Raw genomic sequence first — 27436 nt, 5'->3', positions numbered from 1 at the left:
GTGTCGGAAGCAGCCAATGGGCGGCAGGGAGGCGGAGCCTCCGTGGGAGCTGCAGCGGGAACTGTCTCGAGTCCGGGAGGCGGGTCGGGTTCTGGATCGATGGAGCTAGCGGAAGGGCAGAGGTGAGCGATGCGTGCGGTGTCCCCTCGCGGTCGCCATCCCCGATGCCCACGTCGTTCCAGACCCCTGGAAGGGAGGGAAGGAGACCGCGGCGCTGGGGGACCCCGCGGAGGCCCCGGAGCGGGCTCCTCGGCGCTCCCCGGACCCGCAGCTCTTTCGAGGGCGCTTTGCGGTCGGGGTCGGCGGGGAAATCCGGCCGGCTCCCAGGCAGTTTCTGCCTAGACGCCTGGACGTGTCTGGGGACTGGCAGCGGGAGCACGACATCCCAGGAAACTGAACTCACTCCTTTTCTACCTGGTTCCTCTATCTCTTTTTTTTCGTTTGTTTTAAATTGAAATTATTTGGGGAGGCTTCAAGGCACATGCTAATTTGCATAGCCGCACAGGTTTCAAAAATGCAGAAGTTTGGCATCTCCTTGAATATATCATTGCTGGCTAGTAACCCAGTTCGGAGGGGCGAGTGTCCCGGCTAGTCTTACAAATTCGCTGTCCCTGTTTAAATATTTCATCCCCCGTCCTCAAAATAAATATCAGAAGTGGACTTGTGACCTATGGTGTGTTGCCGAATAAGTAAGTGTCAGAGACACTTCTTTCCATTTTGTGTTGTCATCTGCAGTTTCCGCATTTAAGAGAAATCTGAGAGAAGTTTCTTGCAAGGTAGAACGAAGAGTAAAGATGTTTGTTGCTTGTTTTACAAGGGTTTATTGAGGGTCTGCTGTGTGGTAGCAGTTGTGGAGACTACCCAAAGATTTCTCTCGCAGGGAGGCTCCTGGGTTCTACCACATTGTCAATTAAGCCTCTTACAAAAAAATTGCTAAACTAATGAACATAAGGAATGTGTTCTTGGGATGAGCAGGAGTTTGCCAGGCAGAGGAGGAAGAGGGGAATGCTCTAGACAGACCTGTGTGGACAAGGAGAAGTGTCTAAAAGAGCTTGTGATATTCAGGAAGGTTTGTTATAACTAAAATATAGGGGAATTGGTGAATGGAGGATTGAAGAGAACGAGAGAAAAGTAGATTTGGGTCCAGTTTTTCATAGGACTAGATTTTCATATAACAGACAATGGGATGCTAGTAGATTTTTTTACCCCCTAAAGTTTATTTATTTATTTTGAAAGTAATCTCTGCACCCAGTATGGGGCTCTAACCCAGGACCCCAAGATCAAGAGTCCCATGTCCTCCAAGTGATCCAGCCGGGCACCCCTATACTAGTAGATTTTTTTAGGCAAAGAAGTTATTTGTCCAGATTTGTGATTTCTTAAGTAACGGGTAGCATGGAGGGTGGGTTGGAATAGGGAGAGAGTAGAAACAGATTGGTTGTGAAACTCTTAAGGTAGGTACAGCAAGAACGTTGCGGGTTTTTGCTAAAGCAGCAGCTGTCAGGCTGGACTTGGAGGGGAGATTCAAAGGCCCCAATGGAAATAGTTATACAACAGGTACCCAGTTTCTAAGATGGTTTTGGTTTTCACATAAACACTGTGTATTTCCCAACGTGCTGTTGGGTTTTCCACTGGTGGGAGAAGTGTTGCTTTCACTTTTCAGAAGAAGAACCCATTGTCGCCGAAGATTATTGACCCATTGGTGGAGGGGTACTTGTGTTTCCTCCATGTAGATCCCAGCATAAGTAAATTTCTAAATATCCATTGCATTGGAAGTATCTATTCAGAAGATCTTTTTTGATGAAAGTGTAAGAATTGTAGGACAACAGGTATATTTGTGAATGTAATCAATGGATATGTTAATATAATAAATGGACATGTTACATGCATTAGCTATTAGTAGAGGTGAATCATTTCCTGGATTTAAAACCAAGATGAAAATACATAAGTGCATCCTCACTTTGGTTCTCATAACGTGTGTTTTTAGCACAGAACTTGCTAAGGCCATCAAACCTATCGATCGGAAGTCAGTCCATCAGATTTGTTCTGGACAAGTAGTACTGAGTTTAAGTACTGCTGTGAAGGAGTTGGTTGAAAATAGCGTGGATGCTGGAGCCACTACTATTGGTAAGTTCGGGAGAGTCTTAGCCACAGGGAACCATCAGTTTTTACTCTTTTATTCAAGAAACACTTGTGATCGTAATAAGACTATCAAATGTTGGTAGACTCAAATTTTATTTAATTTTATTTTTTTAAAGATTTTATTTATGTATTTGACAGACAGAGATCACAAGTAGGCAGAGAGGCAGGCAGAGAGAGAGGAGGAAGCAGGCTCCCTGCTGAGCAGAGAGTCCGATGCGGGACTCAATCCCAGGAGCCTGGGATCATGACCCGAGCTGAAGGCAGAGGCTTTAACCCACTGTGCCACTCAGGCGCCCCAGAATTTTTATTTCTTAAACTTTAATTGAGCATCTCTTAGGTGCCTCATACTTAGGTAGATAGTAGTAGTCACAAAAGCAGTTACCTTTTATTGTGTTCTTACTAATGTGCCACATGGCTTTTTTTAAGATGCAGAACAACCTTATGAGATAAGAGTTACTATTATTGTAATTTTACCTGTTTTACAAATAAGAAAATGAAGGCACAGGAATTTACTGCTTTTGAGATTCCACAGCTGGGATCATATGATTCTGGGAAGTCAGATTCCAGTGCCTCTTCTCTTTAATGACTATGTTAAAATTATCCTTTTGAAAGAAAGGTAGGAAGGAAAGGAAGAAAATGAAACTATTTTATCTGGGTTAATAATTTGCCAAGAGGGCCTTTAAAAAAATGGAATATACCAAATGACAATAGTACATTTAAATGAGTATAGTTATGACTCACCTTTGTGTTAGGTAAGTTATAAATCACGTCACTATAAAGGCTTTTGATGGATGAGTTCTTTGAGAAATGAGTATGTTAACTTTTCAGATCTTAGGCTTAAAGACTATGGGGTGGCGCTCATTGAAGTTTCAGACAATGGATGCGGGGTAGAAGAGAACAACTTTGAAGGCTTAAGTAAGTTGAATTTTTCTCATCCTGTTTTAAAATATTTGGGCAAAATGGTTCAACAACTTTGAGTCACACTGTCTTCGGAAACACAAAAATGACTTTTAGAAACCAGTTACGTTAGCAGGTGTTGTGCATAGTCAGTGGTTTATCACTTGAGACGTCTTGGGTCTTACTGTGTACCTCTCTTTCAGCTCTGAAACATCACACTTCTAAGATTCAAGACTTTGCTGACCTAACTCAGGTTGAAACTTTCGGCTTTCGGGGAGAAGCCCTGAGCTCACTTTGTGCACTGAGGTGATGGAATATTTTTGTCTACTAACTTGACTCCTTATAAAAGTTCTCTCTGAAAATGAAAATGTATGGATTAGAATCATTGCTTATTCTTTTCTATCCTGAATGCCTCAACTTCTAACTTCCACATTCTGTTTTATTTTACTGTCCATCTAAGTGGTTATACTTCCGAAATGTAAGCAACGAAATGAAGTAAATACTTTTGTAAAGAAAATTGTTGCCCTTCTCAGTGTCAAAATAGCACAGAGACTGTAAGTTGTAGACGTGTTGGTTTTGGTTTATTTAAACGTTCAGGAAAAAAATTTTTTTTAAAGATTTTATTTATTTGCTAGAGAGAGGGAGAGAGGGAACACAAGGAGGGGGAGTGGGAGAGGGAGAAGCAGGCTTCCTGCTGAGCAGAGAGCCCAATGAGGGCTCAGTCCCAGGACCCCGGGATCATGACCTGAGCCGAAGGCAGACCCTTCACGACTAAGCCATCCAAGCGCCCCTAGGAAAAAAATTTAACCAAAGTTCTTAATTATGTATAACAGATTCTAAATTTATATGAATTGTTATTTATACATTGGAACTATAATATTTTTTTGATCCTTGTTAAAAGTTGTTAGAACAGTAGGACTAAAACTGAGAAATACATCTTTATTCATTAATAGGTAAACTCTGAGATCTTTTATTTTGCAGTTTAATCAAAAAACAAATATCAAAGCTTTGATCAAAACAGAGCATTTACAGAACTCTGTGTCTCACTGTCTGCTAGGTACGAAGCCTTAGATGCTACGATGACCCCTCACTCATGGAAACTTTCTTGGATGGTCTCAGAGGATTCCACATTTTTTCTGGAGGGGTTTTAGAGGACGAAAGTCAGAAAAATGAGCATGTGATTCGCAGCCCCTGTGAGTTTCTGACCCCGTGGCGCCTGCTCTCTCTCACAGTGATGTGACTATTTCTACCTGCCACACATCCGCGAAGGTTGGGACTCGACTGGTGTTTGATCACAATGGGAAGATCGTCCAGAAAACCCACCACCCACGCCCCAGAGGGACGACTGTCAGTGTGCAGCAGCTGTTTCACACGCTTCCTGTACGTCATAAGGAGTTTCAAAGGAATATTAAAAAGGTACCGTCAGTCCAGAACCCTAGCTTCCCAGAGCCTCGGTGGCATAACATGCACGAAACTAAAGTTAACCCTTTGGTGAATTCTCTTCCCTGAATTTTTCTGTAAAGTGCTTGGTTTGCCTTTTCCCACGAAAGCCTGTACTTTAGGTTGATTTACCCCCCACCCCACTTTTTTTTTCTTGGAAAAAAAAAAAAAAAAAGAAAAAGAAATCACCAAGGCATATTTATTAAGTGTTCTAACATGGGAATGAGTTCTTTAAGAAGTAAAATTTTTAAATTTTAACTATAGTTTTGTTTGTTTTTATTAAATATTTTATTTAGAGAGAAAGAGCATTTTACAGGAGCAGAGGGGACAGGGCAGAAGGAGGGGGAGAGAGAGAATCTCAGGTAGACTCTATGCTGAGTGCGGAGCCCGTTGTGGAGCTCGATCTCTCAACCCTGAGGTCACAGTGTGAGCCGAAATCAAGAGTTGGATGCCCAACTAACTGAGCCACCCAGGTGCCCCCATCTGTGGTCTTAATAAGATTATTTTTCTTGGTTTCCTAAGAAATGAATTATTACAACTTTTATGTATTTGAATGAAAATGAAGTAACTAAATGTTATATAATTGTGTTTAAGAAAGAAGTTATAGGGGCGCCTGGGTGGTTCATTCAGTGAAGCGTCTGCCTTCAGCTGGGGTCGAGTCCCACATCAGGTTCCCTGCTCAGTGGGGAGCCTGCTTCTCCGTCTGCCTGCTGCTCCCCCTGCTGGTATTCTTTTTCTCTCTCTGATGAATAAAGTATTTTTTAAAAAAGCAGTTAAAAACTGTGTATAAATGTATGTATACGTAATTATACTTCAGATGATTACAGTTTTATAAAAACAAAGCGACTGTCCTAAAATGCGTAGAAAGAAGGCTGGAAGTGAAGATGAGTGATTGTCACCAGTGGTTATCCTGGGATGTGCGATCATGTGTGCTTTTTGCTGTCTTCTTGTGCTTTTCTGTTTTGTATGTACATTTTTTCATAATCAAAAAGTTATATAAATATAGGCAGCTAAAAACGTTCTCGTAAAGCAGTTTGTACTGGTTGAACTGTGACATTTCACAAAAATATATATTTGCTACAGGCAAAATTTAAACATTTTTCTTATTTATTTATTGAAGATTTTTTAATGTATTTGTCAGAAAGAGAGAGAGAGCAGGCAGAGGGAGAAGTAGGCGCCCTGCTGAGCAAGGAGCCCAGTGCAGGGCTCAATCCCAGGAACCTGAGATTATGACCTGAGCTGAAGGCAGGTGCTTAACCTACTGAGCCACCCAGGCGTCCCTTTCTTTATTTAAAAATAAAACATTTTTGGGGCGCCTGGGTGGCTCAGTGGATTAAAGCCTCTGCCTTTGGCTCAGGTCATGATTCCAGGGTCCTGGGATCGAGTCCCACATCGGGCTCTCTGCTCAGTGGGGAGCCTGCTTCCTCCTCTCTCTGCCTGCCTCTCTGCCTGCTTGTGATCTCTGTCAAATAAGTAAATAAGATCTTTACCAAAAAAAATTTTTTATATAGAAAAAACTTTTTTTGTATCTCATCGTAAGAAAATCGGTGCTTCAGAAATTATAGGAATAAAGAACTCATCCTTGTCAGAGATGACCACTGTTGACAGACTGTTGTATGTCTCTCCAGACTCCTTTTAGTTTCGCGTCTTTATAAATCTTGAAAAAAAAAATTGAGATGAATTAATTAATTAGTATAAGGAAATAAAGCAATACAGAATATGAAACATTTAAGTAATAAAGAGTTGTAGGTAGTAGAAAGTTGATGTTGTCTCATCTGATCTCCCAGAGTTTGGTGTATGTCCAAACATGTATACAGATGTACAGAACCTTTATGTGTATGTTTTGATTTTTTTTTTCTTAAAAATTAGGATCATATTACATATTGTAGGTACCTTTTTGGATGACTCATTACTTTATTCTTTATCATTTTGCCATGATATGGATGTCCCGTAATTAGCTCCTTGTTGATGGTTGTTTAGGTTAATTTTTCACAGTTAGGATTGTTCCAGTGAACATTTTTGTCATATATCTTTGATTGTGCCCGTCTTTCTATAAGAATAAATTGCTAGAGAAAGGATTACGGGGTCGAAGGGAATGCACTTTTGGATTTTTATAGCAGCAGGCGTGGGGGCCCTTGGGTGGCTCGTCAGTTGAGCATCTGACTCTTGATTTTGGCTCAGGTCATGACCTCAGGGTTGTGGGATGGAGCCCTGGTGTCAGGCTCCGTGCTCAGCAGGGAGTCTGCCTGAGATTCTCTGTCTCCCCCTGTGCTCCTCCCCCTCATCCCTCCCCACTCACGCCTTCTTTCTCTCTAAGAATAAAAACAAAGTAAATAAAAATAAAAATAAATTTACAGCAGTGGGCATGGACGCTGTGGGCACAAGAGAAGTGTGGCTAGGAACTGAAGCTGGTGAATTCTCTTTTACACCACGTACAGAGGCAGATGCATGTATTAACTTGAATCATAGAATTCTTGTAGGATTAAAGTAACGCGGAGTCTGGCATTTGCATTTTTTCACCCAGGAGTACGCCAAAATGGTCCAGGTCTTGCACGCGTACTGTATCATTTCGGCGGGCGTCCGCATCAGTTACAGCAATCAGGTGGGACACGGGAGGCGGCAGTCGGTGGTCTGCACCAGTGGGAGCTGCAGCATAAAGGAAAATATTGCCTCGGTGTTTGGGCAGAAACAGGTAGTGGTGACCAATTATTTAAGAAACATTCTGTTGCTCCCGTAGTTAGGGCAGCTTTCCATTGTCCTTTCCAAAGAATAAAAAATAAAATCCAGTAATCAACTTTTCCTTTTTTAAAGATTTTTATTTCTAAGTAAGCTCTACACCCGGCGTGGGGCTCGAACTTAACAACCCCGAGATCGAGATCGAGAGTCGCGCACGCTCCACGGACTGACCCCGCCGGGCGCCCCCAATGATTGATTTTTGTATTAGGTACTTATCACAGAAATGAATGTTGAGGCCTGATAGATTGTTTTACTTTATTCTTCCAGAGAAGAAAACCCTCCTATTACTCTCCATCTGAAACAAATATGTTATGGGCAATGTATTCATTATGGACAAGGATGAGCCCAAGCGGTTCATCTTTCTAATTAAAAAAATCACATTTATTCTTACTGCCAGAAGCAGCAGTCGAAACTCTTTGTGCTCTTAATGTGAATGGCCTGTCCAGGGAAAGAAAACACACAAAGCCCTCATTCTGTATCTTCCTTTCTGAAGTTGGGTTCCTCCTATTTTTGTTAGGAATTAACTGTGACTTGCTTTCTTTTAGCTGCAAAGCCTCATTCCCTTTGTTCAGCTACCCCCTAGTGACTCCGTTTGTGAAGAGTTCGGGCTGAGCCAAGCTGACGCCCTCCGCACCCTCTTTCAGTGAGTAGATGGCTGCAGGGGGGAAAAGTGCGATCAAACGTTTTCTCTGGAGCTTTCATTTTTAAAGAAAAATCACTGTTTCTTTTTTAAAATTTTTATTATTTATTTATTTGTTTTTAAGATTATTTATTTATTTGACAGAGATCACAAGCAGGCAGAGAGGCAGACAGAGAGAGAGAGAGGGGGAAGCAGGCTCCCCGCCGAGCAAAGAGCCAGATGCGGGGCTCGATCCCAGGACCCCGGGATCATGACCCTAGCTGAAGGCAGAGGCTTAACCCACTGAGCTACCCAGGCACCCCTGTTTCTTTTTTTTAAATATTAAAATTTATTTTGCCTTTTTTTTTTTTTTTTAGATTATTTATTTATTTGACAGAGATCACAAGTAGGCAGAGAGGCAGGCAGAGAGAGAGAGAGAGAGAGGGGGAAGCAGGCTCCCTGCTGAGCAGAGAGTCCGATGTGGGGGCTTGATCCCAGGACCCTGAGATCATGACCCGAGCAGAAGGCAGAGGCTTTAACCCACTGAGCCACCCAGGCTTCCCAGGACTCATTTCCTTATGCAAACATATTGTTCTTATGGAAGTGCGCATATCCTTGAGGTAGTTCACAAGGAGAGTGAGCACTTTCACAACACCTTAGTAGACAGGAGTTTGCTGATGGAGAGCATAGTTTTAAAGGGCAGGGAATATAGGCAGAAATAATGAATACAAGTAGTTGGACTCCCTGGATAGCCCCGGGGGTCATTTGGAAGGTTCCAGAATGAGAGTCTGAGGTGGAATTCACTCCTTGCATGAGGCCAAGAATTTAATAGGTCAAGTATGAGAGGAGAGCTGAAGCAATTACATTTTGAACCCACTGCATTGCCTGTGGTGAATTTGTTGACTACAGGAGCTGTAGAACATTCCAGAAGGTTTGTGTTCTTTTAATGATTTATCAGAATGGAACACAGATACACATTAACTGAAATGTTAATACTTAGCACGTCACCAGGTATTCTATTTTTATTTTGTTTTTACTGTAAGAACGTGCCCTCTGATGTGTTACTAACCCTTTCATTCTGGAATCCTGCCCTTACTGTATGAACACTGAACAGCATCTCAGGCTTCATCTCTTATTGTGCTCATGGTGTTGGAAGAAGTTCAACAGACAGACAGTTTTTCTTCATCAATGGGCGGCCTTGTGACCCAGCAAAGGTATTTAAAGATTTTTTTTTGTGTTTGCTCTTTCTTTTGTCTTTAACTTTCACTTTTATTTATCATCTAAGAAAGGTCTCCTGACACACAGGAAATTTACATGAAACTGAGGACTTTGACTCAGAAACATGGCTTTAAACTATCTTATTCAGCCGTTTAAAGAAATGTACTATATGGCTGTTTCATTTATGCATTTTTATATGTGTGTACACTTACCAATCGATAACCCACATATTTATTACTATAGAAGTTACCATATTTGTAGAAAGTAAACATCTAAGAACATTGACTGTCATGTGGACTTTTTTTTTTTTAAGATTTTATTTATTTATTTGACAGACAGAGATCACAAGTAGGCAGAGAGGCAGGCAGAGAGAGGAGGAAGCAGGCTCCCTGTTGAGCAGAGAGCCTGATGCGGGACTCGATCCCAGAACCCTGGGATCATGATCTGAGCCAAAGGCAGCAGGTTAATCCACTGAGCCACCCAGGCACCCCAGGTGTGGACTTTTTTTTTTTTTTTTTAAGATTTTATTTATTTATTTGGCAGACAGAGATCACAGGTAGGCAGAGAGACAGGCAGAGAGAGGAGGAAGCAGGCTCCCTGCTGAACAGAGAGCCTGGTGCGGAACTCGATCCCAGGACCCTGGGGTCATGACCTGAGCCGAAAGGCAGAGGCCTTAACCCACTGAGCCACCCAGGCACCCCAGGTGTGGACTTTTTAGTCAAGACTGACACACGAGCATATGCTTCGTGTTTTCTCCTCTTCTGTCTCTTTTCCAGGAAAATAAGGGCCCTGATACCTTCTGCCTCACACTGAAGCTGGTCATTCTGATAGGGTTACATGGGTTTTAGTGGTTCAGTTTTGATTTTGCATCTTTAGTGGTTTGACCTGTGCATTTTCCACTGGATTGTAGATGGTGCGATTTTATAGTTTGACCCTATTTAATAATCCCATTATAAAGTCATATAAATGCATTTCTGTGTACATTAACCTGTGTTTAATGAGCATTTATTTTTTAAGATTTTATTTATTTGAAAGAGAGAGACACAACGAGAGAGGGAACACAAACAGGGAGAGTGGGAGAGGGAGAAGCAGGCTTCTCGCTAAGTAGGGAGCCCAATGCAGGGCTCGATCCCAGGACCCTGGGATCATGAACTGAGCCAAAGGCAGATGCTTAATGACTGAGCCACCCAGGCGCCCCTATGAGCATTTAAATTGCACCTACAGCATTTTAATGACACCAGAGTTAAAATACCGTAACCAATAGATAAATAAATAGGCTGCATCTCTATCTTCTGATATTTCTTCAAAAGCATGTTTGGATTGGAAAAAGATTCAGGTTTAGGGGTTGATAATTAAAAATATCCCTTTGAGGAGCACGAGGAGACTTTTCTGGGCAATGGCTGTACTGATGGTCTTGATTATAATCTTACTGACCTTGACTGTAAGCTTATCAAACTGTGTACTTTGAATATGTGTAGTTTATTGGAGGCCCCCTGTGCTTCAATAAAGCTGTTAAAATACATCCCTCTAGTTAGGACAGCATGTTGGGGAACAGATGTTCTTTTTTAATCTTTGTTTTGTGTGTAGGTCTCCAGGCTTGTGAACGAGGTCTATCACATGTATAATCGACATCAGTATCCATTTGTCGTTCTTAACATTTCTGTTGATTCAGGTAAGTTCCACTGAGCTCTCTGTCACATTGGTGACTTACCCCGAAAGGAATGAAATGAAATCATAAAGCCCTGATACGACCGGAAAGAGACTTTTGTAGCAATAGTTACTGACAATGTATTTTTCTTTCTTTCTTTTCTTTTCTTACGTACAGACCTTTAATGTTATAGACTTATTTTTTTATAGATTTTCCTGATTCTGCTTGAGACAGGGTTACTTGTATTATCAGACAAATGTGACTTTTTCCTGGCACCCAAGGGAGAAGGCAAGCTAAGTGTTCTCCCTGATTTTAAAAATGATGCATATTTTTCTTCCGATTGGGAAAATTCTGGTTTATTGTTACCTAATTTTTTTTTTTTTTTTAGTATTATTTTCTAAACACTTAGAGATATGGGGCACAACTTAAAAAAAATAGGTAATGACATATACATCTGCTCCTATCCTTTGCAGGGAGAAAATAATTTTGAGTAAGTTTGTATCAAGCTCTTTATTTTTAGACATGAATGTTTTCCTTTTTCCATGTCATTAAAAATTATTCAGAAACATGTTATTAGTAGCTGCGTTCATTCTATTCCATTGTATCTTAAACTTTTTGTTAAAGATACATTTATTTGAAAGAGGGAGAGCGCGCATGTATGTGCACAAGCAGGGGATAGGGGCAGAAGGAGAGAATTCTAAGAAGACTCCCTGCTGAGCATAGAGCCCGACACGGGGCTCGATCCCATGACCCTGAGACTGTGACCTAGGCAGAATCCAGGAGTCAGTACTCTTAACTGACTGAACCACCAAGGTGTCTAGTATCTTAAACTTTAAAATTTTTAGCCTTATTTAAGTTGTCTTCAGTTTTTAGAAATTTAAATACTATCCTTGTAATTATTATCTGTGAGTTTGATAATTTCCTTAAGATACATTTCTAGAGGGGCTCCTGGGTGGCTCAGTTGGTTAAGCCTCTGCCTTCGGCTCAGGTCATGATCTCAGGGCCCTAGGATGGAGCCCTGCATTGGGCTCTCTGCTCAGCGGGGAGTCTGCCCCCCCCACCCGCTGCCTGCTTCTCTGCCTACTTGTGATCTCTTTCTCTGTCAAATAAATAAATACAATCTTTAAAAAAGAAAAAAAGATACATTTCTAGAGCTAGAATTACTGTGTCCATGACTGTGCTGTATTAATTCACATAGCTACCAGAGGTGTACTGGGTAGTATCATTTTTAAACCAATCTCAGTGGGAGATGGAAGGACCTCATTTAGCTTATAGCTTCTATAGTATGTTTTCATGTGTTTATTTGCCTTTTTTTTTTTTTTTTGCAAATTACCCATTTGAATACTTGCATATTCCATCCATTTAATAAATGGTTCATCCTTTTCTTGTTTATTTGAAAGAATTAATTTTATGGTTTATGAATGTTAATCTGCACATTGCAATGTTTTTAATGAGACGCCTGGGTGGCTTAGTTGGGTAAGCATCTGCCTTCAGCTCAGGTCGTGATCCTAGGGTCCTGGGATCGAGTCTTGTGTCAGGCTCCCTGCTTAGTGGGGCGTCTGCTTCTCCCTCTCCCTCTGCCCCTTCCTCCACTCATTCTCTCTCTCTCTCAAATAGATAAAATCTTAAAAAAAAAAAAGTAATTTTGTTAAGTGCAAGTGAAAAAAATTGTAGATTGGAAAAATTCCTGTTAAAGGTGATTTTAAACAAAAGAAATATCTTTTTTCTTTTTTTTTTGCCTTAGAATGTGTTGATATCAACGTCACTCCAGATAAAAGGCAAATTTTACTGCAAGAAGAGAAGCTTCTGTTGGCAGTTTTAAAGGCGTCTTTGGTAGGAATGTTTGACAGCGACGTCAACAAACTCAGTGTCTCTCAGCAGCCATTATTGGATGTGGAAGGTGAGAGAAATGCGGGTGTATGGACAACTTGTAAAACTCACAGCTATTGAGGTACTTATCCTTATTTGTTTTCAGAGGAATAGTTTTTTTTTTGACACGGAACACAATCTCCTCTTTTATTTTTTTTAATTTATTATTTTTTAAAGATTTAATTTATTTATTTGACGACAGAGATCACAGGCAGGCAGAGAGGCAGGCAGAGAGAGAGGGGGGGAAGCAGGCTCCCCGCTGAGCAGAGAGCCCGATGCAGGGCTTGATCCCAGGACCCTGAGATCATGGCCTGGGCCTTAGCAGAGTCCCAACCCACTGAGCCACCCAGGCACCCCAACAATCTCCTCTTTTAGAGGAGGCATCACACTTGACAGTGTGAGCCGCAGACGTGAGGAAATCTGATGGATAAGAGAAATGGCGGCACGTGAGGCCGACCCAGGGATGATGCGGGCTCGCCAGGACTATACCATTTCTCTTTAATAAACATTAGTGTGCAGGGCAAGCCTTTTGTTCATTTCCAGAGTTCCGAAAAAGCCTATACTGACCACTTTTGCCCATTTTCTCATTTCTTCGTTGGAGTGGGGAGTGTCTGGGGCCCTCACTCTGCCATTTTCCCTCATGTCACCCCGTGCCTTCTTCACTGAGTGCCACGTTGGAATGAGTGTTGCCACAAAGCTCACCCAACGTCTGTAATAGTAACAGGCATGACTATTATCTTACTGCCTGGTCATACGCGATCAGCCATCTGTTTGATTCTTTTTTATCCAAACCCCATGCAGCCAGGACATCCGGGAGGGGGACCAGAGTTGAGCCCCAGCTGCCCTCCTTGGCGGAGGGAAGAGTGGGCCATGACCTCCCCTGATGGCCACATCTGCTCCGTGGGGGGCATCCTGTCTTCTGCAGGCCAGCCTGCTCCAGTCTCCGTGTCCGCGTGCGCAGAGCTGGAGGTCGTGGGTGCCCCACATTGTATCCTTCGAATTGGGGGAAGACCAGAGCCGTGGAGGGGGCTGAAACTAGGGTTTGGTGGAAAGCTAAGGTGACAGATGAGTATGGCTCCCAGTGAGAGGAAATGGTTTGGGGATGAGGCTTTGAACATGGAAGATAAAGGAGTTGCTGTAAGTCAGGGGCTTAGGGGAGGGACAGGGATACAGAGCAGCTCTGTCCTCCATTCCCTAACACCCCAGGTGTGGGAGAGGGTGATCTGGAAGACAGCGGGCAGGCTCTCATTTTGATAACCTGGGATCTCTCCCGAGGGCTGGGGTGGGGCAGGAGCACAGAAACTTGGACGGTCAAGTGGCGGAGCTTTGATTTGGACGCTGGAGCCCCGTCCGCCCTGCTTGCCCTCGGTGTGCGTGGAGGGGGGCGGACGATGGCCAGTTGTATATGCATCTTTGTGGAACGGGCCAAGGTGGCATCTCTGAGCCTGCTCACAGACACTCTGCCAGGGTCTTCCCTGTAAAGAGAATCTGCTAGAATATCAGAGCATCCTGAGGCACGATTGAACCAATGTCCTTTTTCAGCCATTTGGCTGAATACAGAGACACGCATAAATGTGTGAGCCCTGAGGTCAAGAAATGGTACCCCTAGGGCGCCTGGGTGGCTCAGTGGGTTAAAGCCTCTGCCTTCAGCTCAGGTCATGATCCCAGGGTCCTGGGATTGAGGCCCGCATCAGGCTCTCTGCTCAGCGGGGAGCCTGCATCCTCCTCTCTCTCTGCCTGCCTCTCTGCCTACTTGTGATCTCTCTCTCTGTCAAATAAATAAAATCTTTAAAAAAAAAAAGAAAAAAGAAATGGTACCCCTAAACCACCCTGGTACCCCTTTTCTTGCTCTGCACCCCCCCCCCAGTGCTGACCATTTTCCTGACTTCAGACACCACAGATTCGTTTTACCTGCTTTTTTTTTTTTTTTAAAGATTTTATTTATTTATTTGTCAGAAAGGGAGAGAGAGAGAGCGAGCACAGGCAGACAAAGCGGCAGGCAGAGGCAGAGGGAGAAGCAGGCTCCCTACATAACAAGGAGCCCGATGTGGGACTCGCTCCCAGGATGCCGGGACCATGACCTGAGCCGAAGGCAGCTGCCCAACCAACTGAGCCACCCATGCGTCCCTGTTTTACCAGCTTTTAATTTGAAGCCACCTAGTACTCGACTTTTTTGCGATTTGTTGCCTTCTTTCGATATCTCATGAGACTCACCCACGTTGCGTGGGGCACCCGATGCGTTCCCTGTCTTTGCTGTGCAGCATTCCCTTGTAATTACACACCACGGTTCCTTTGTGGCTAGCTGGGTCGTTTCCAGGATTGGGCTGTCATGACTCAAAGGACCCAGAACACCCCCGTCTTTGGCTTCGGCCGGTGTGGGCACCATTTCTGACGGGGACAGCGGGGCTGGCTCCCTTAGATTCAGGAGTGTGTTTGTTTTGTTTGTTCTTTTTAAAAGATTTTATTTATTTATTTGACAGACAGAGATCACAAGTAGGCAAAGGCAGGCAGAGAGAGAGAGGAGGAAGCAGGCTCCCTGCCGAGCAGAGAGCCGGATGCAGGGCTTGATCCCAGGACCCTGGGATCATGACCTGAGCCGAAGGCAGAAGCTTTAACCCACTGAGCCACCCAGGCACCCGATTGGGGAGTGTGTTTGATCGGCCATTTGGATCCCTGCTTTTCTGAAGGGCCTGTTCAAATGGAAACACCATCTGATCCCATTTCCATGCTGCCCCTGATTCTCTTCTCTGTTCGTAACTACTCAGGTCACTTAATAAAAACGCACTTGGCAGAAACGGACAAGCATCAGCCAGAAAAGCAGGATGGTGCCGCTTCGTTAAGAACCGGAGGAGAAGAGAAAAGGGCAGTGACCATTTCCAGACTGAGAGAGACCTTCTCTCTTCGACACACAATGGAGAGCAGGCCTCAGGGCCCGAAGAGCCCTGAACTGCGGCGGATGTCCCCAAGACAGAAGAGACAGGAACGGCTTCCTGAAGCTTCGGACCCGCCCTGCGCCCAGAGGCCCATCCCTGGCACAGACTCATGCAAACCCCAGGAGGAGGTGATGTGTTCAGATAAGGGCCCCTGTGACCGCAGGGACAGAGGGGACATGGAGCAGGACCCTGGGCACAGCTGCCTGCCAGCCGACCAGGAGGAAGGGCTTGGCGCCCCAGAAACAGGCCGTCACACCAGCAGGGAGTCCCCTGTGACTGACTATCACTCTGCAGACCCCAAAGGCCATCTCGACCAAGAGGATGGTGATCGGACACGTAGAGTCTTGTCTGGGCCCGCCGACCTGTCCTCCTCATACACAAAGCGTTTTAAGAAAGACGGAATCCCTTCCGGTTCTGAAGCTCTCCAAGGGCCAGTGAAGACTCAGACCTCGTCAGCGGTTCAGGTTGACGTGGCGGTTAAAATCCACAAGAAAATCGTGCCCCTGGCCTTTTCTATGCGCTCTTTAGCTCATCGAATAAAGCAGTTACAGCAGGAAGAACAGCGGAGAGAAGCAGCACAGAAGTGTAGAAAGTTCAGGGCCAAGATTTGCCCCGGAGAAAACCAGGCCGCAGAGGATGAGCTGAGAAAGGAGATAAGGTAAAGTTCTTCCTTGGGAGCATTTGTGCTCGTGTCTGCGAGCTGCAGTGAGGGGACAAGGCGGATACTTCCAGGCTCTGCTTTTGCTCCCCTGGTTGTCTTCTGCTTCGCCCGCCTCTCCTCTCCTGGCTTAGGGTACAGATATGGCCCCGCCTCGGTGCGAGGGTCTGGTCCTCTGGCTGTTGGACAGACAGACATACCTGGAGTCCTCCCCCGCACCACAGACCTGGCACATCCCCATGTCACACCTGCCCAAGCTCCTCCCTCTTCCTCTCCCAGCCCCCTTTCTCTCTGCCTTCTCAGTGCTCCTTCTCGAAGATTCTGATTTCGGAGTCCATCTCCACTGCACAGATTGGTCATTAATTAGCTTCACAGATGGGTCCTTGGTGCTGCTTTTTCCATTCACCACCTTCTTTTCATTGCCTCTCATGTGCAGCAATTTAATTTTCTTTAAAGAGCTCTTTCTCCATGAAACCTTTCAAGAATTGTTTCCTTAGAATCTCTTAGCACATCCTTTCCATCAGCCCATAGTAATCAGTGCCTCCTTGACCCAGACCTCCTTCCTCTTGGTGAAGATTTCCTGTTCACAGCAACTGAATTCCTGGTGCTTTTCGGAGACATTGCGATTTCTTTTTTTTTTTTTTTTTTTTTAAAGTTTTTTTTTTTTTTTTGGAGGTGGACCATGAGAGAGAGCATGAGCGAGGAGAAGGTCAGAGAGAGAAGCAGACTCCCCGTGGAGCCGGGAGTCCGATGCGGGACTCGATCCCGGGACTCCAGGATCATGACCTGAGCCGAAGGCAGTTGTCCAACCAACTGAGCCACCCAGGCGTCCCGAATTGCTATTTCTTGTTACTGATTTATTTTTAAAAATTTTTAATCTTATTTATTTATTATTATTTTTAGAAAAGATTTTCTTTATTTGTCAGAAAGAGCGGGCACTCACATGCGTGCACACAAACGGGGAGAGGCAGACAGAGGGAGAAGCAGGCTCTCCGCTGAGCAGGGAGCCCAGTGCGGGACTTGATCCCAGGATCCTGGGATCATGACCTGAGCCAAAGGCAGACATTTAACTGACTGAGCCACCCAAGTGTCCCCTATTACTGATTTATTACCAGAAATTACAATGCATTATCAAACTTGTGATTTCCAGAAGATTGCCTCGGGTAAGGCTAAGTAATAAGGGGTTCGATTTAAAGAAAGCTGTTAATGCTGTTAATAGAAAATGCTGGTCACCACCATTTTGTTGAGAATAATTACCTACAGTGTTGTGACTTCTAAAAATGAGGAATTTTCTTGAAATATGTAACTTTTACCTTTTTGAATGTTGTATATGTTTTGTCTGAGCGGGTACTGAAACGTGCTGTGTCTTGTACGTAGCGCATTGAAATTTTGTGGCACTTTTTGTCCAGACAACTAGGCTTGCCTCATTTTGACAGTCATTTCTTTTTTTTTTTTTTTAAGATTTTATTTATTTATTTGACACAGAGAGAGATCACAAGTAGGCAGAGAGGCAGGCAGAGAGAGAGGAGGAAGCAGGCTCCCCGCTATGCAGAGAGCCCAATGTGGGGCTCGATCCCAGGACCTTAGATCATGACCTGAGCTGAACGCAGAGGCTTAACCCACTGAGCCACCCAGGTGCCCCTTGACAGTCATTTCTAAAACAGCAACTATTATGTAATTCCCTTGATATCCATAGTGTGTGATGGGTTTTCAGGAAATAGTTCCTTTAAAGTGTGTGTGATTAATGGAGGTGAACTTCTTTGGGTGGCTTCTGGGTCCTGTGAACTCTGAGGGACCCATCAGGGAGCCAGGCTTCTTGCTCACGCACACGCACAATCATGGAACACGTGCTTTTTGGGGAAAGACCTGGAAGGTGCCCAAAGTGAAAATGATTATACTTTCCCTTTGGATTCTCATCTTCTCAGTGAAATCAACAGTGATTTTTAAAAATAGTGGTATTTAAAAAGATTTCATTTGAGAGGGAGAGAGAAAGCATGAGCAGGGGAAAAGGAGAAGGAGAAGAGGAGAGGGAGAAGCTCCCTGCTCAGCAGGGGAGCCCAATATGGGTCTCGATCCCAGGATCCTGATATCATGACCCAAGCCAAAGGCAGATGCTTAACCAACTGAGCCACCCAGGTGCCCCTAAAAATAGTGATTTTAAATCAGCAAATACTCACTGATCACCTGTGGTCATGGTTCTGGAATTTGGGTACACATAACAATCACCGAGGAAGCTTGTATGAAAAGCAGAACCTGTGGCCAGCCTTGGGAGGTTCTGCTTAGTAGATCTCATGGGGCCCAGGAATCTGCATTTTTTTTAAAGATTTTATTTATTTATTTGACAGAGAGAGATCACAAGTAGAGAGGCAGGGAGAGAGAGAGAGAGAGAGGGAAGCAGGCTCCCTCCCGATGCGGGACTCGATCCCAGGACCCTGAGATCATGACCTGAGCCGAAGGCAGCGGCTTAACCCACTGAGCCACCCAGGCACCCCGGAATCTGCATTTTTGACACATAGTGCAGTTGGTCACTTGGAGAACCCTGATCCGTGGTGGGCCCAGCATTGGCTTCCGGCCTTTAGTGCGTGGCTGCTGGATCAGCTCTTGGTTCTGAGCTATGCTTCTGCTGATGGCTTTTTCCTGAGACACATTCCGAGTGAAAGATTAGGTAGTCATTGAAGGTACTGTGGTCGTGTTTACCAGCTTTTGTGTTTATATTTTGAGTTATAACTATATCAAGTTGTAAAATTTTACAGTGTTTTAGTTCGTGGTGGGAGATACACCGGCAAAGACAGATTGCCTGAGTTTTCGGGCTGGTTCAGGTTCTTCCCGTGGGGAATTTACCTGGAGAGCCAGGGAGTTGGCCTTCGTGCCACTTACCCCGTGTGTTGCCTCTCAGCTCAGATCCACTGTACTTTGCCTACTTTGCAACCCTGGCCGCTGGACTGCGTGAAGCCTTTCTCCTGGGGCATTGTCAGGCTTTGTCAATAGGGGGCGCTGGAGGGACACTGCAAGACACTGCCCGAGCCTGGCTTCTCTCCTTGCTCATTGGCTGCCTTTGTCTTTTCCTCCTCCAAGGCAGCCGCCAGCAGCAGACCCAGCGTTGCTCACTGGGTTGCTGCAGGAGACTTAGCAGACGTATTTTATCCAGTGGGGGGGCGGGTCCAAAACTCAGCCCCGGAGGGGAGGGTAGGGGTGCTCTTGCAGTTCCTTCTTCGGGTGCATCACTGGAGGTGGGAGCTGCTTCCTGCGTTTGCTACTCCTGTGTTACTCCTGTGTTACTCAGCTAAGTAGCTAACCTTACACTAGTTTCCAGTACCTTCTTATGAACTTTCCCTGTTCAAATCACAGGTGTAGTTTTTGTATCTTGATTGGACTCTGACATGGAATCATTACCAGGAATGGTCTCAGGAGACACACCCTGACAGGGTTTGGGGATTGGTTTGGTCCTGACCTTGGACTTGAGCTCTGTGCTCGGCTCTCCCTGTCAACAGGAAATGGGAGGTTGGTAACCCATGGCGCATGGAGGCGTCACTGCTAGACTCTCGCCCATGGTTGACTGGTGACGCACCCACCCGAGCAGGCCCCACAGGCGCCCAGGCGGCCACTGTGCTGTGGGAGGACTTCCTCGTGGTACGGGAGCGCTTACAGAAAGAAGGGGCTGGTTCAGGTCTCTGCTCCAGGCACCATCTGTGAACCAGCGTGCTTCCGCGGCAGCTCTGTGTCCTGCGGCCATGGGGCCAATGCTCATGAGTTGTGTGGGCTGGAGAATGGCGATGTCCGCGTTCCCTGTGAAGATCAGTGGTGCTGTGTGTCTCCCATCTGCCCTGACGCCCGTAGTCACTCACGGAGTCAGACTTTGAAGCCACCCACCCAACCACCCGCTGGTGGGCTTGGCAGGTGTCAGAAGGACTGACACCCAGGGGTGGTAAAAGGTATCTTCCGCACTGCTGGTGGGAGTGCACGCTTCTGTAGGTCTATCAAAATACAGAAAAATTTATGTCTGCACCTAGGGATTCATCGCACCGAGATACCCCCAGGATAGTGCGGATTTACATCCGTGAACGTTTGTTCTAGCGTTTTTCCTATTACTTGAAATAGAAGCAGCTGAAGTGTCCTTTAGTAGAGACTTTGCCAGACAAATTGTGGTAACACCCACACAGTGAGCTCCTGTGCGCCCCCAAAGAGAATGAAGGAGCTCGATACGTGAGGGTCCAAGCACGTACCTGAGACACATTGTGAAGTGATGGGAGTAGAACGGCAGGAAGAATTAGGATCCCATATTTGTTTGTTTAAAACAACGTGTAGACAAAGGTCTGGGAGGAGGTAGGCCAAAGAAACAGTCATAACTAAGCGTCTCTGGGGAGCTGGAGGAGTGAACCAACAGCTGATGTTTTCTTTAGAAAGTGGAATTACTAGGGGCACCTGGGGAGCTCAGTGGGTTAAGCCTCTGCCTTCTGCTCAGGTCATGATCTCAGGTTCCTGGGATTGAGGACTCTCTGCTCAGCGGGGAGTCTGCTTTTTCTCTCCTCCTGCCCCTCGCCCTGCTTGTGTGCTTGCTCGCTCGCTCGCTCTCTCTCTCAAAGAAATAAAATCTTAAAAAGAAAATGAAAATTTTTTATTTTTTAAGATTTTATTTATTTATTTGACGGAGAGAGAGTGCACAAGTAGGCAGAGTGGCAGGTAGAGGGAGGGGGAAAAGCAGGCTCTCCACTGAGCAGAGAGCCCGATGCGGGGCTTGATCCCAAGACCCTGGGATCATGACCTGAGCCAAAGGCAGCTGTTAAAGCGACTGAGCCACCCAGGCACCCTCAAGAAAGTGAAATTATTAGGGCCTTTCTTTGTTTGATGTTTTTGTACTGTTTGTTCTGTATTACAGTCTATGAAAAGTGATCTTTTAAAATGATAATGTCTCATAATGAACATTGTCTACACGCAGTAAAACGATGTTCGCCGAGATGGAGATCATTGGTCAGTTTAACCTGGGATTTATAATCACCAAACTGAACGCCGACATCTTCATAGTGGACCAGCACGCCACGGACGAGAAGTACAACTTTGAGATGCTACAGCAACACACTGCCCTCCAGGGCCAGAGGCTCATAGCGTGAGTTCATTTTCCTGTTCAGAATTCTCAGTGTCGGGGCGCCTGGGTGGCTCAGTGGGTTAAGCCGCTGCCTTCGGCTCAGGTCGTGATCTCAGGGTCCTGGGATCGAGCCCCGCGTCGGGCTCTCTGCTCAGCAGGAAGCCTGCTTCCCTTCCTCTCTCTCTCTCTGCCTGCCTCTCTGCCTACTTGTGATCTCTCTCTGTCAAATAAGTAAATAAAATCTTTAAAAAAAAAAAAAAAAGAATTCTCAGTGTCATCTTCAGCCCTAAAGTTTAAGACCTCAGGGCTTACGCGTGTGTCTCTGTCCTTTAGCCACAAGCATCCCTATAGCACAAACACAGCAGTTAGGTAACTTTCCCAAGTTCATACAGCTAATTTTTTTAAAGATTTTATTTATTTATTTCAGAGAGAATGAGAGCACGTGGGGGGGGCGGGGGGGGATGGGGGAGGGCAGAGGCTGAAGGAGAAGCAGGCTCCGGCTGAGTAGGAAGCCTGACTCGGGGCTCGATCCCAGGACCCTGGGATTATGACCTGAGCCAAAGGCAGAGGCTTAACCTACTGAGCCACCCAGGTGCCCCGTTATGTGTTAAGTATCAAGTTTTTTACCTTTTCTGGTTGGCCAGAAAATCATCTTGATGAAGGGCAATTTATGGTATGTCGTGTGTTCAGTAAGGTGGCATTGCTTGTGTGTCAGTCCTCAGCTAGATGAGGTCAGGTCCAGTGATAAGTCACTGCAGAATTTGGTATTTCTCTCTCCTTTGCCAAACTGCCTGTTTTACACTGACCACTTTACAGGGTCATGGGAGGGTGTATCAGGTAAACCAGAAGACCTGCCTTCAGCCAAGTTAGAAGAAGAGGTCCTGGATTTTTCTTTTTTAAGATTTTATTTATTTGACAGAGAGGTCACAAGCAGGCAGAGAGAGCAGGACGGAGGTTCCCTGCTGAGCAGAGAGCCCGATGCGGGGCTCGATCCCAGGACCCTGAGATCATGACCTGAGCTGAAGGCAGAGGCTTAACCCACCGAGCCACCCAGGTTCCCTGAGGTCCTGGATTTTTATTTGGGGAATCCAACGACATAGAGAAATACACTTAGATCCCAATAGGAGGAGATCCCGGTGTGAAGAAAAGTTCAACTACAACAGTCACTCAGCAGGAAAAATACACCGAGTTTACAGAGTACTCTATTTCCTATGGAATGGGTGAATTCTGTTTATTTTCAGTAGGTCTAAATAGTAACACTAAAGACATTAAATAAGCTACTTTATCAGGGCACCTGGGTGGCGTAGTTGGTTGAGCGTCTGACTGTTGGTTTTGGCTTGGGTTGTGGTCTCAGGGTCATAAGATCGAGCCCAGCATTGGGCTGGGGGCTCACCAGGGAGTCTGCTTGAAGATTCTCTCCCTCTGCCCCTCCCCACCATGCTCTCTAAATAAATAAAGTCCTAAAAAAAAAAAAAAAAAAAAAACCAAGCTACTTAATCACACTGGATTATTCCTACCTTTTCCACAGAGATCTTTTAGTTTTCAGCCATCTTAGATAAATAACCTCCCGTTTATGGCATTTTAGGTTGGCTCAGGTAATCACAGGCCACTCGGGTTCCTAGGTGGGCCATATGTCAAGGATAAAGATCATAGGTCCATCCTTTTCTACCAGGCCCTGTGTGGTCTGGCCCTCCCTACGCCCTCACCTCCTCATTCTCCATTCTCAAGGCACAGTGGCCATCTTTCGTTTCCAAAACCTGGACAGGCCTGATAAATCTTCACATGGCCATCAAGAAGAACAAAGTGTCTTTGTGTATGGCTCTGGGAATGTCAGTGGTCCGTCCTCGGACCTTTGCATAGACTTGTCCCTGCCTAGAATGCTTGTCCCTGCACTCGCCCCTCCATCCATTACCTGATAACTGCCGCCGCCCCTCCCCTCATCTCAGCTCAGAGGCCCCTTCCTCAGAGACACCTTCCCTGCCCCCTGCCTCCCAGTTGGTCTCCCTTGCTCTGTACTCTTATGGCCCGAGTGTCTCTTTCTCCTGATCGGCAGCTTGCTTTGTAATAATAGTTTGTTTGACCGCTTGATCAATGGTGTTCTTCCCCACTGGTCTCTTACTCCGTGAGGGCAGAGACCGAGCCATTATCTGTCTCACTAAGTACTCGGTGAATCCAGGAGCACTGGTGGACGGATTGCCCCTCGGACAGAAGGGGCAGGATAGCAAACAAATGCTCTTTATTCTGCTTTTAGATGCTGTAACGTAGCACGGGAGGGAAAGATGGCATCTTCGTGTTCTCCCGTTATCTTTAAGGAGCGGATTCGGAGAAGCCCAGGCCGTGGGGATGGGGTGGATGACTGAGGAAAGCCATCTGCTTTTGTGGTCATTTTAACTGTAATAAAAGATTAAACAGGAATTCTCAGGCAGTTGCCTGACAGGAAAGGCACGTAGCTCAAGAAAGTGTTGCTACTTAAAAACATTGCTTTTTGAAAGGAATTCGGAGACACGCGTACTGGTTTAGTTTCCCTTCCGCTTTGTAGCTAAAGGTCTGACTTTGAGATTGGGTTTGAATCTCTCTCTTTTCTCTGTTCTTTCAGACCGCAGACTCTCAACTTAACGGCTGTCAATGAAGCTGTTCTCCTAGAAAACCTGGAAATATTCCGAAAGAACGGCTTTGATTTTGTCATCGACGAAGAGGGTGAGTTGTCAGGACTACGAGGCGCATCCTGTCGGCGCCGGGGACAGTCTTTGAGGTTCTGTAGATCCTTGCATTTCATCAGAGATGGACACGGTTCCCCCAGAAAGCATGTTGCTGCTTTCCTCCCTTCCCATATCACAGGTAGCACTGGAGGGAAACATGCTCTTCAAATAACGGAGTCCTCTCCAAATTTTCTTCTTTTAGCTCCAGTCACTGAAAGGGCTAAATTGATTTCCTTGCCAACGAGTAAAAACTGGACCTTCGGACCCCAGGACATCGACGAACTGATCTTTATGCTGAGCGACAGCCCCGGGGTGATGTGCCGGCCTTCCCGAGTCAGACAGATGTTTGCCTCCAGAGCCTGTCGGAAGTCTGTAAGTAAAGGGCGCTCGTCTGCCAGCACAGTGGTCGGGACTGCTCTGGGTCGTCGTCTGGAACATAGCCACGTGCTTCTGTGAGCGCACGTGCTCCAAAAGCTGCACGCACCTGTGTGGTCTCTGACCTCTGAGCTGTAATTACGAGCAGCATGCCCTGTTAGAGCTGTCACCCATCCTGGAGCGGTGAGCTGTCTAGGCCCGGGGTTTGTCTGTGGATGGGGAGTAACGTGGGCAGAGGAGCGTTGCTGCTGCTGGCGCTAAAGGCTACTGCACGGGGCTTTGTAAGTCCTTCCATCAGCGGGCACCTCATGGGGTGCCCTGTTCACCCACTGCCGCTTGGGCTGTCCCAGAGGTGGTGGCAGTGGGGGGTGATCTACCTGATGTCAAAGTAAATTAGGTGCATCTGGATCACCTGGCCCCTGGGGCGGCTGGGACACCCTCCCTTCATCAGATAGTCCCTGAGCCTGGGCTGTGTGGCCTGTCCTGTCCCCGTGCCGGAGACACAGAGATGACAAGAAGGATGAGGTCCTCGCCCTTGTGGAGCTTATAGCTTAGTGGGGAGGAAACGATATAAGCAAAAATCATGGCAACTTCCAACACTAATAGGTTCAGGAAAAGTTAGAGCAGCGGGGGGCTGGGGAGTGGACTTGGAAGCCTGGGTGAGCCGTCGAGGTGGTGACCAGGGCAGGGCTGTCTAAGGAGGGGGCATCAGAGCTGACGCCTGGAAGGGGACATGGAGCCCCTTGAGGACAAGCCCTCTGAACGGGAGTGAAGTGCAAAGACTGGGGGGTGGGGAGTTGACCCAAGCCCGAGGCTGCCCGAGTGACGGGACCGGGGCCGGCATGGCGTCCGGGGCCCCACTTGGGGCCTGACAATCCCGGGAGTCCGGTCTGACTTCTAGCCACGGAGCTTTGTTTGATGAAGACCTGGAGCTGGTGTCCTGATGCTGGGGTGAGTGGGAGGCAGCGCACATGCGCCTGTGCTAACAGCCAGGCCTCTCAGAATCCCATGTCAGTGTGACTCTGAGCTCCCTGCGGCCACAGGCTGCCCTCCGGCCTGCTGCCCCCCAGCAAGCCCAGGCGCCTTGTGGCTCTGCTCTGCGGCACCCCAAGGGACCCTTCGCCCTGTCTGCTCGCTCAGCTCCAGCCACACGGGCCACCTTCCAGGTCCACGGCTGCTCTAACTTTCCTCCCGCCTTAAGCCCTCCTTCATCTGCCCGGCTGACCTCCTGTCCTTGGGCTTCCCCGAGCTCCCCTCTGAAGCAGCCTCTTCCAGGCACTCAGGCCCAGCCTGCTGGGTGATACTTGCCTTGTTTCTCCCCAGTGTGGCAGAGCCCTATGTCTGTTGTGCCTCCGGGGCGGTGCGTGACTTGTGGAAGAAGGAAGGGGAAGCGTAGGCTCGGGCGTGTTTCTCAGGGGCTCAGTTTCTCCGTGTTTGCTGTGGACCCTGCTCATTGCCATGTGTATGTCCCATAGAGATATGTGCTATGGAGAAAAGCAGGGTGAGGGCCACAGAGGGACAGACGGGGAGTGCCCCTGAGAGGAGTCAGGGACAGAAGCCTGAAGTGGGGGTGTCAGTGAGACATGTTAAGTATCTGGGGATGGAGTCTCCTGGGCAGAGGGCATAGCCAGTGTCAGGGTCCTGGGGCAGGTGCTTGCACAGTCTATCCATAGGAAATGGCCTGCTGGGGTGGGGACAGGGAGGAATGCGTGCTTGCAGGTGCAGGCACTAAGGCCAGTGAGGGCCAAATCAGGTGATGCCTGTGGGCTCGTACCCAGGTGAGAGGCAAGCGCTGAGAAGGTGAGCCGCTATGTGATCTGACCTGCCTTTTTTCCCTTAAGATAGGGGCACCTGGGTGGCTCAGTCAGTTAAGCATCCACCTTCGGCTCTGGTCATGATCCCAGGGTCCTGGAATGGAGCCCCACGTCGGGCTCCCTGCTCAGCAGGGAGCCTGCTTCTCCTCTGCTGCTCCCCGTGTTTGTACTCTCAGTCTCGCTCTCTCTTTCTCTCTCTCTGTCTTGCTCTCAAATAAGTAAAATCTTTAAAAAACATTTTTAAAAAACATAAAAGAAATTGCTGGCTGCTGAGTGGAGACTGGCCGGAAGGGGGCCGCAGGGAGGTGACCGGTCAGGGCAGTGGGACGGAGGCGGTGGTGGGGACTGGCTGGATCCGGGGCAGGTGTGGTCAGCGTCTCTGGTCCAGGTGTGCGGCTATGTGGGAGGAGCTGGATTTCCCAAAAAGGTGGGGGGGCCTGAGATGGTAGAGGGTAGGTAGGGTTCCTTGGAGGAGGATTTCTCCGGGAACACTGTTTTTGAGTTGTAATCTTGTCCATCTTTGTTTCAGAGGAAAATGCTACTGAAGAGTCGCTATTCTAACCAAAACCAGTACAACTTTAAATCGCTGTGTCTCCTCTTCAGGTGATGATTGGAACTGCCCTTAGCACAAGTGAGATGAAGAAACTCATTACCCACATGGGCGAGATGGACCACCCCTGGAACTGTCCCCATGGAAGGCCAACCATGAGACACATTGCCAACCTGGATGTCCTTTCTCAAAGCTGACAACGCTTCCCATTTTATAGAACTATACATTTTATTGCAGATTTTTATGTTTCTAAATGCAGAGTTTTAACTAGCCATTTTTTGTTTGCAAACGAACCTACTCTTAAAAAAAAAAAAAAAGACCAGATCCTTAGAAGCGATCTCGAGACTCTTCAAACTACAAGGAGCATTGCTTGCAACGTTTTTTGTTTGCCACATTTTTTGTTCTGCGCTTGAATGTGTGTGCGTGTTACAAGCAAGGACATGTCACAGAAATAGGAAGAATGCCTCCCAAGTCACTCAGGCCTCTGCTGCCGTGGCCTGAGCTGTTGTAGTCTGCGGCGTTCAGCCCATAATCTGATTAACTTCATAATGGTTTAATTTCATAAAATTATGGTCCTTTTGCGTTAGTCGTTCTCAATCCTAACGCACATTAAATTAGAAAAAAGGAATCAAAACAAAACACAAGGGGGAGTCCCTGCCCAGCTGAAAGAAGACGGCCCAGGTGGGGCCTGGGGTCACTATTTTTCAAATGTTCCCCAGTGCAGCCCCGTTGACAAAGCAGTGTCTTAGGCAAGGGAA

At 46.6% G+C, this 27436-nt stretch overlaps 1 protein-coding gene across 3 annotated transcripts; it reads left to right on the top strand.

Moving 5' to 3' along the window:
• The first annotated feature begins 33 nt into the window (after positions 1-33).
• On the top strand, positions 34-26995 carry LOC111145991 (PMS1 homolog 2, mismatch repair system component). Of its 3 annotated transcripts, none has more exons than XM_022501346.1 (15): positions 34-122; positions 1985-2124; positions 2968-3054; positions 3240-3342; positions 4269-4452; positions 7001-7168; positions 7758-7855; positions 8946-9045; positions 10637-10721; positions 12442-12597; positions 15332-16157; positions 21094-21261; positions 23837-23937; positions 24142-24311; positions 26732-26995. In XM_022501346.1, the coding sequence occupies exons 1-15, from the start codon at positions 100-102 to the stop codon at positions 26873-26875; spliced, it is 2553 nt and encodes an 850-aa protein (XP_022357054.1). In that variant the 5' UTR covers positions 34-99; the 3' UTR covers positions 26876-26995. The 3 variants fall into 3 exon arrangements, with proteins under 3 accessions (XP_022357054.1, XP_022357057.1, XP_022357056.1); XM_022501349.1 differs by having other exon boundaries at positions 26658-26791; XM_022501348.1 differs by lacking the exon at positions 34-122 and adding an exon at positions 656-689 and having other exon boundaries at positions 1990-2124.
• The last annotated feature ends 441 nt before the right edge of the window (positions 26996-27436 follow it).

Source organism: Enhydra lutris, unplaced genomic scaffold, assembly GCF_002288905.1.
Source record: "Enhydra lutris kenyoni isolate GAN:26980312 unplaced genomic scaffold, ASM228890v2 scaffoldscaffold13, whole genome shotgun sequence".
Classification (NCBI taxonomy): Eukaryota; Metazoa; Chordata; class Mammalia; order Carnivora; family Mustelidae; genus Enhydra; species Enhydra lutris.
This window is presented reverse-complemented; position numbering and strand designations above follow the sequence as displayed.

Bases quoted from the DNA above. Each gene is read 5' to 3' on its own strand.
- LOC111145991 (XM_022501346.1), top strand. From the start codon at position 100: ATGGAGCTAGCGGAAGGGCAGAG. The intron at 10,722-12,441 runs GTAAGTTCCACT...TTTTTGCCTTAG, and splicing joins TAACATTTCTGTTGATTCAG to AATGTGTTGATATCAACGTC. The intron at 12,598-15,331 runs GTGAGAGAAATG...GTAACTACTCAG, and splicing joins GCCATTATTGGATGTGGAAG to GTCACTTAATAAAAACGCAC.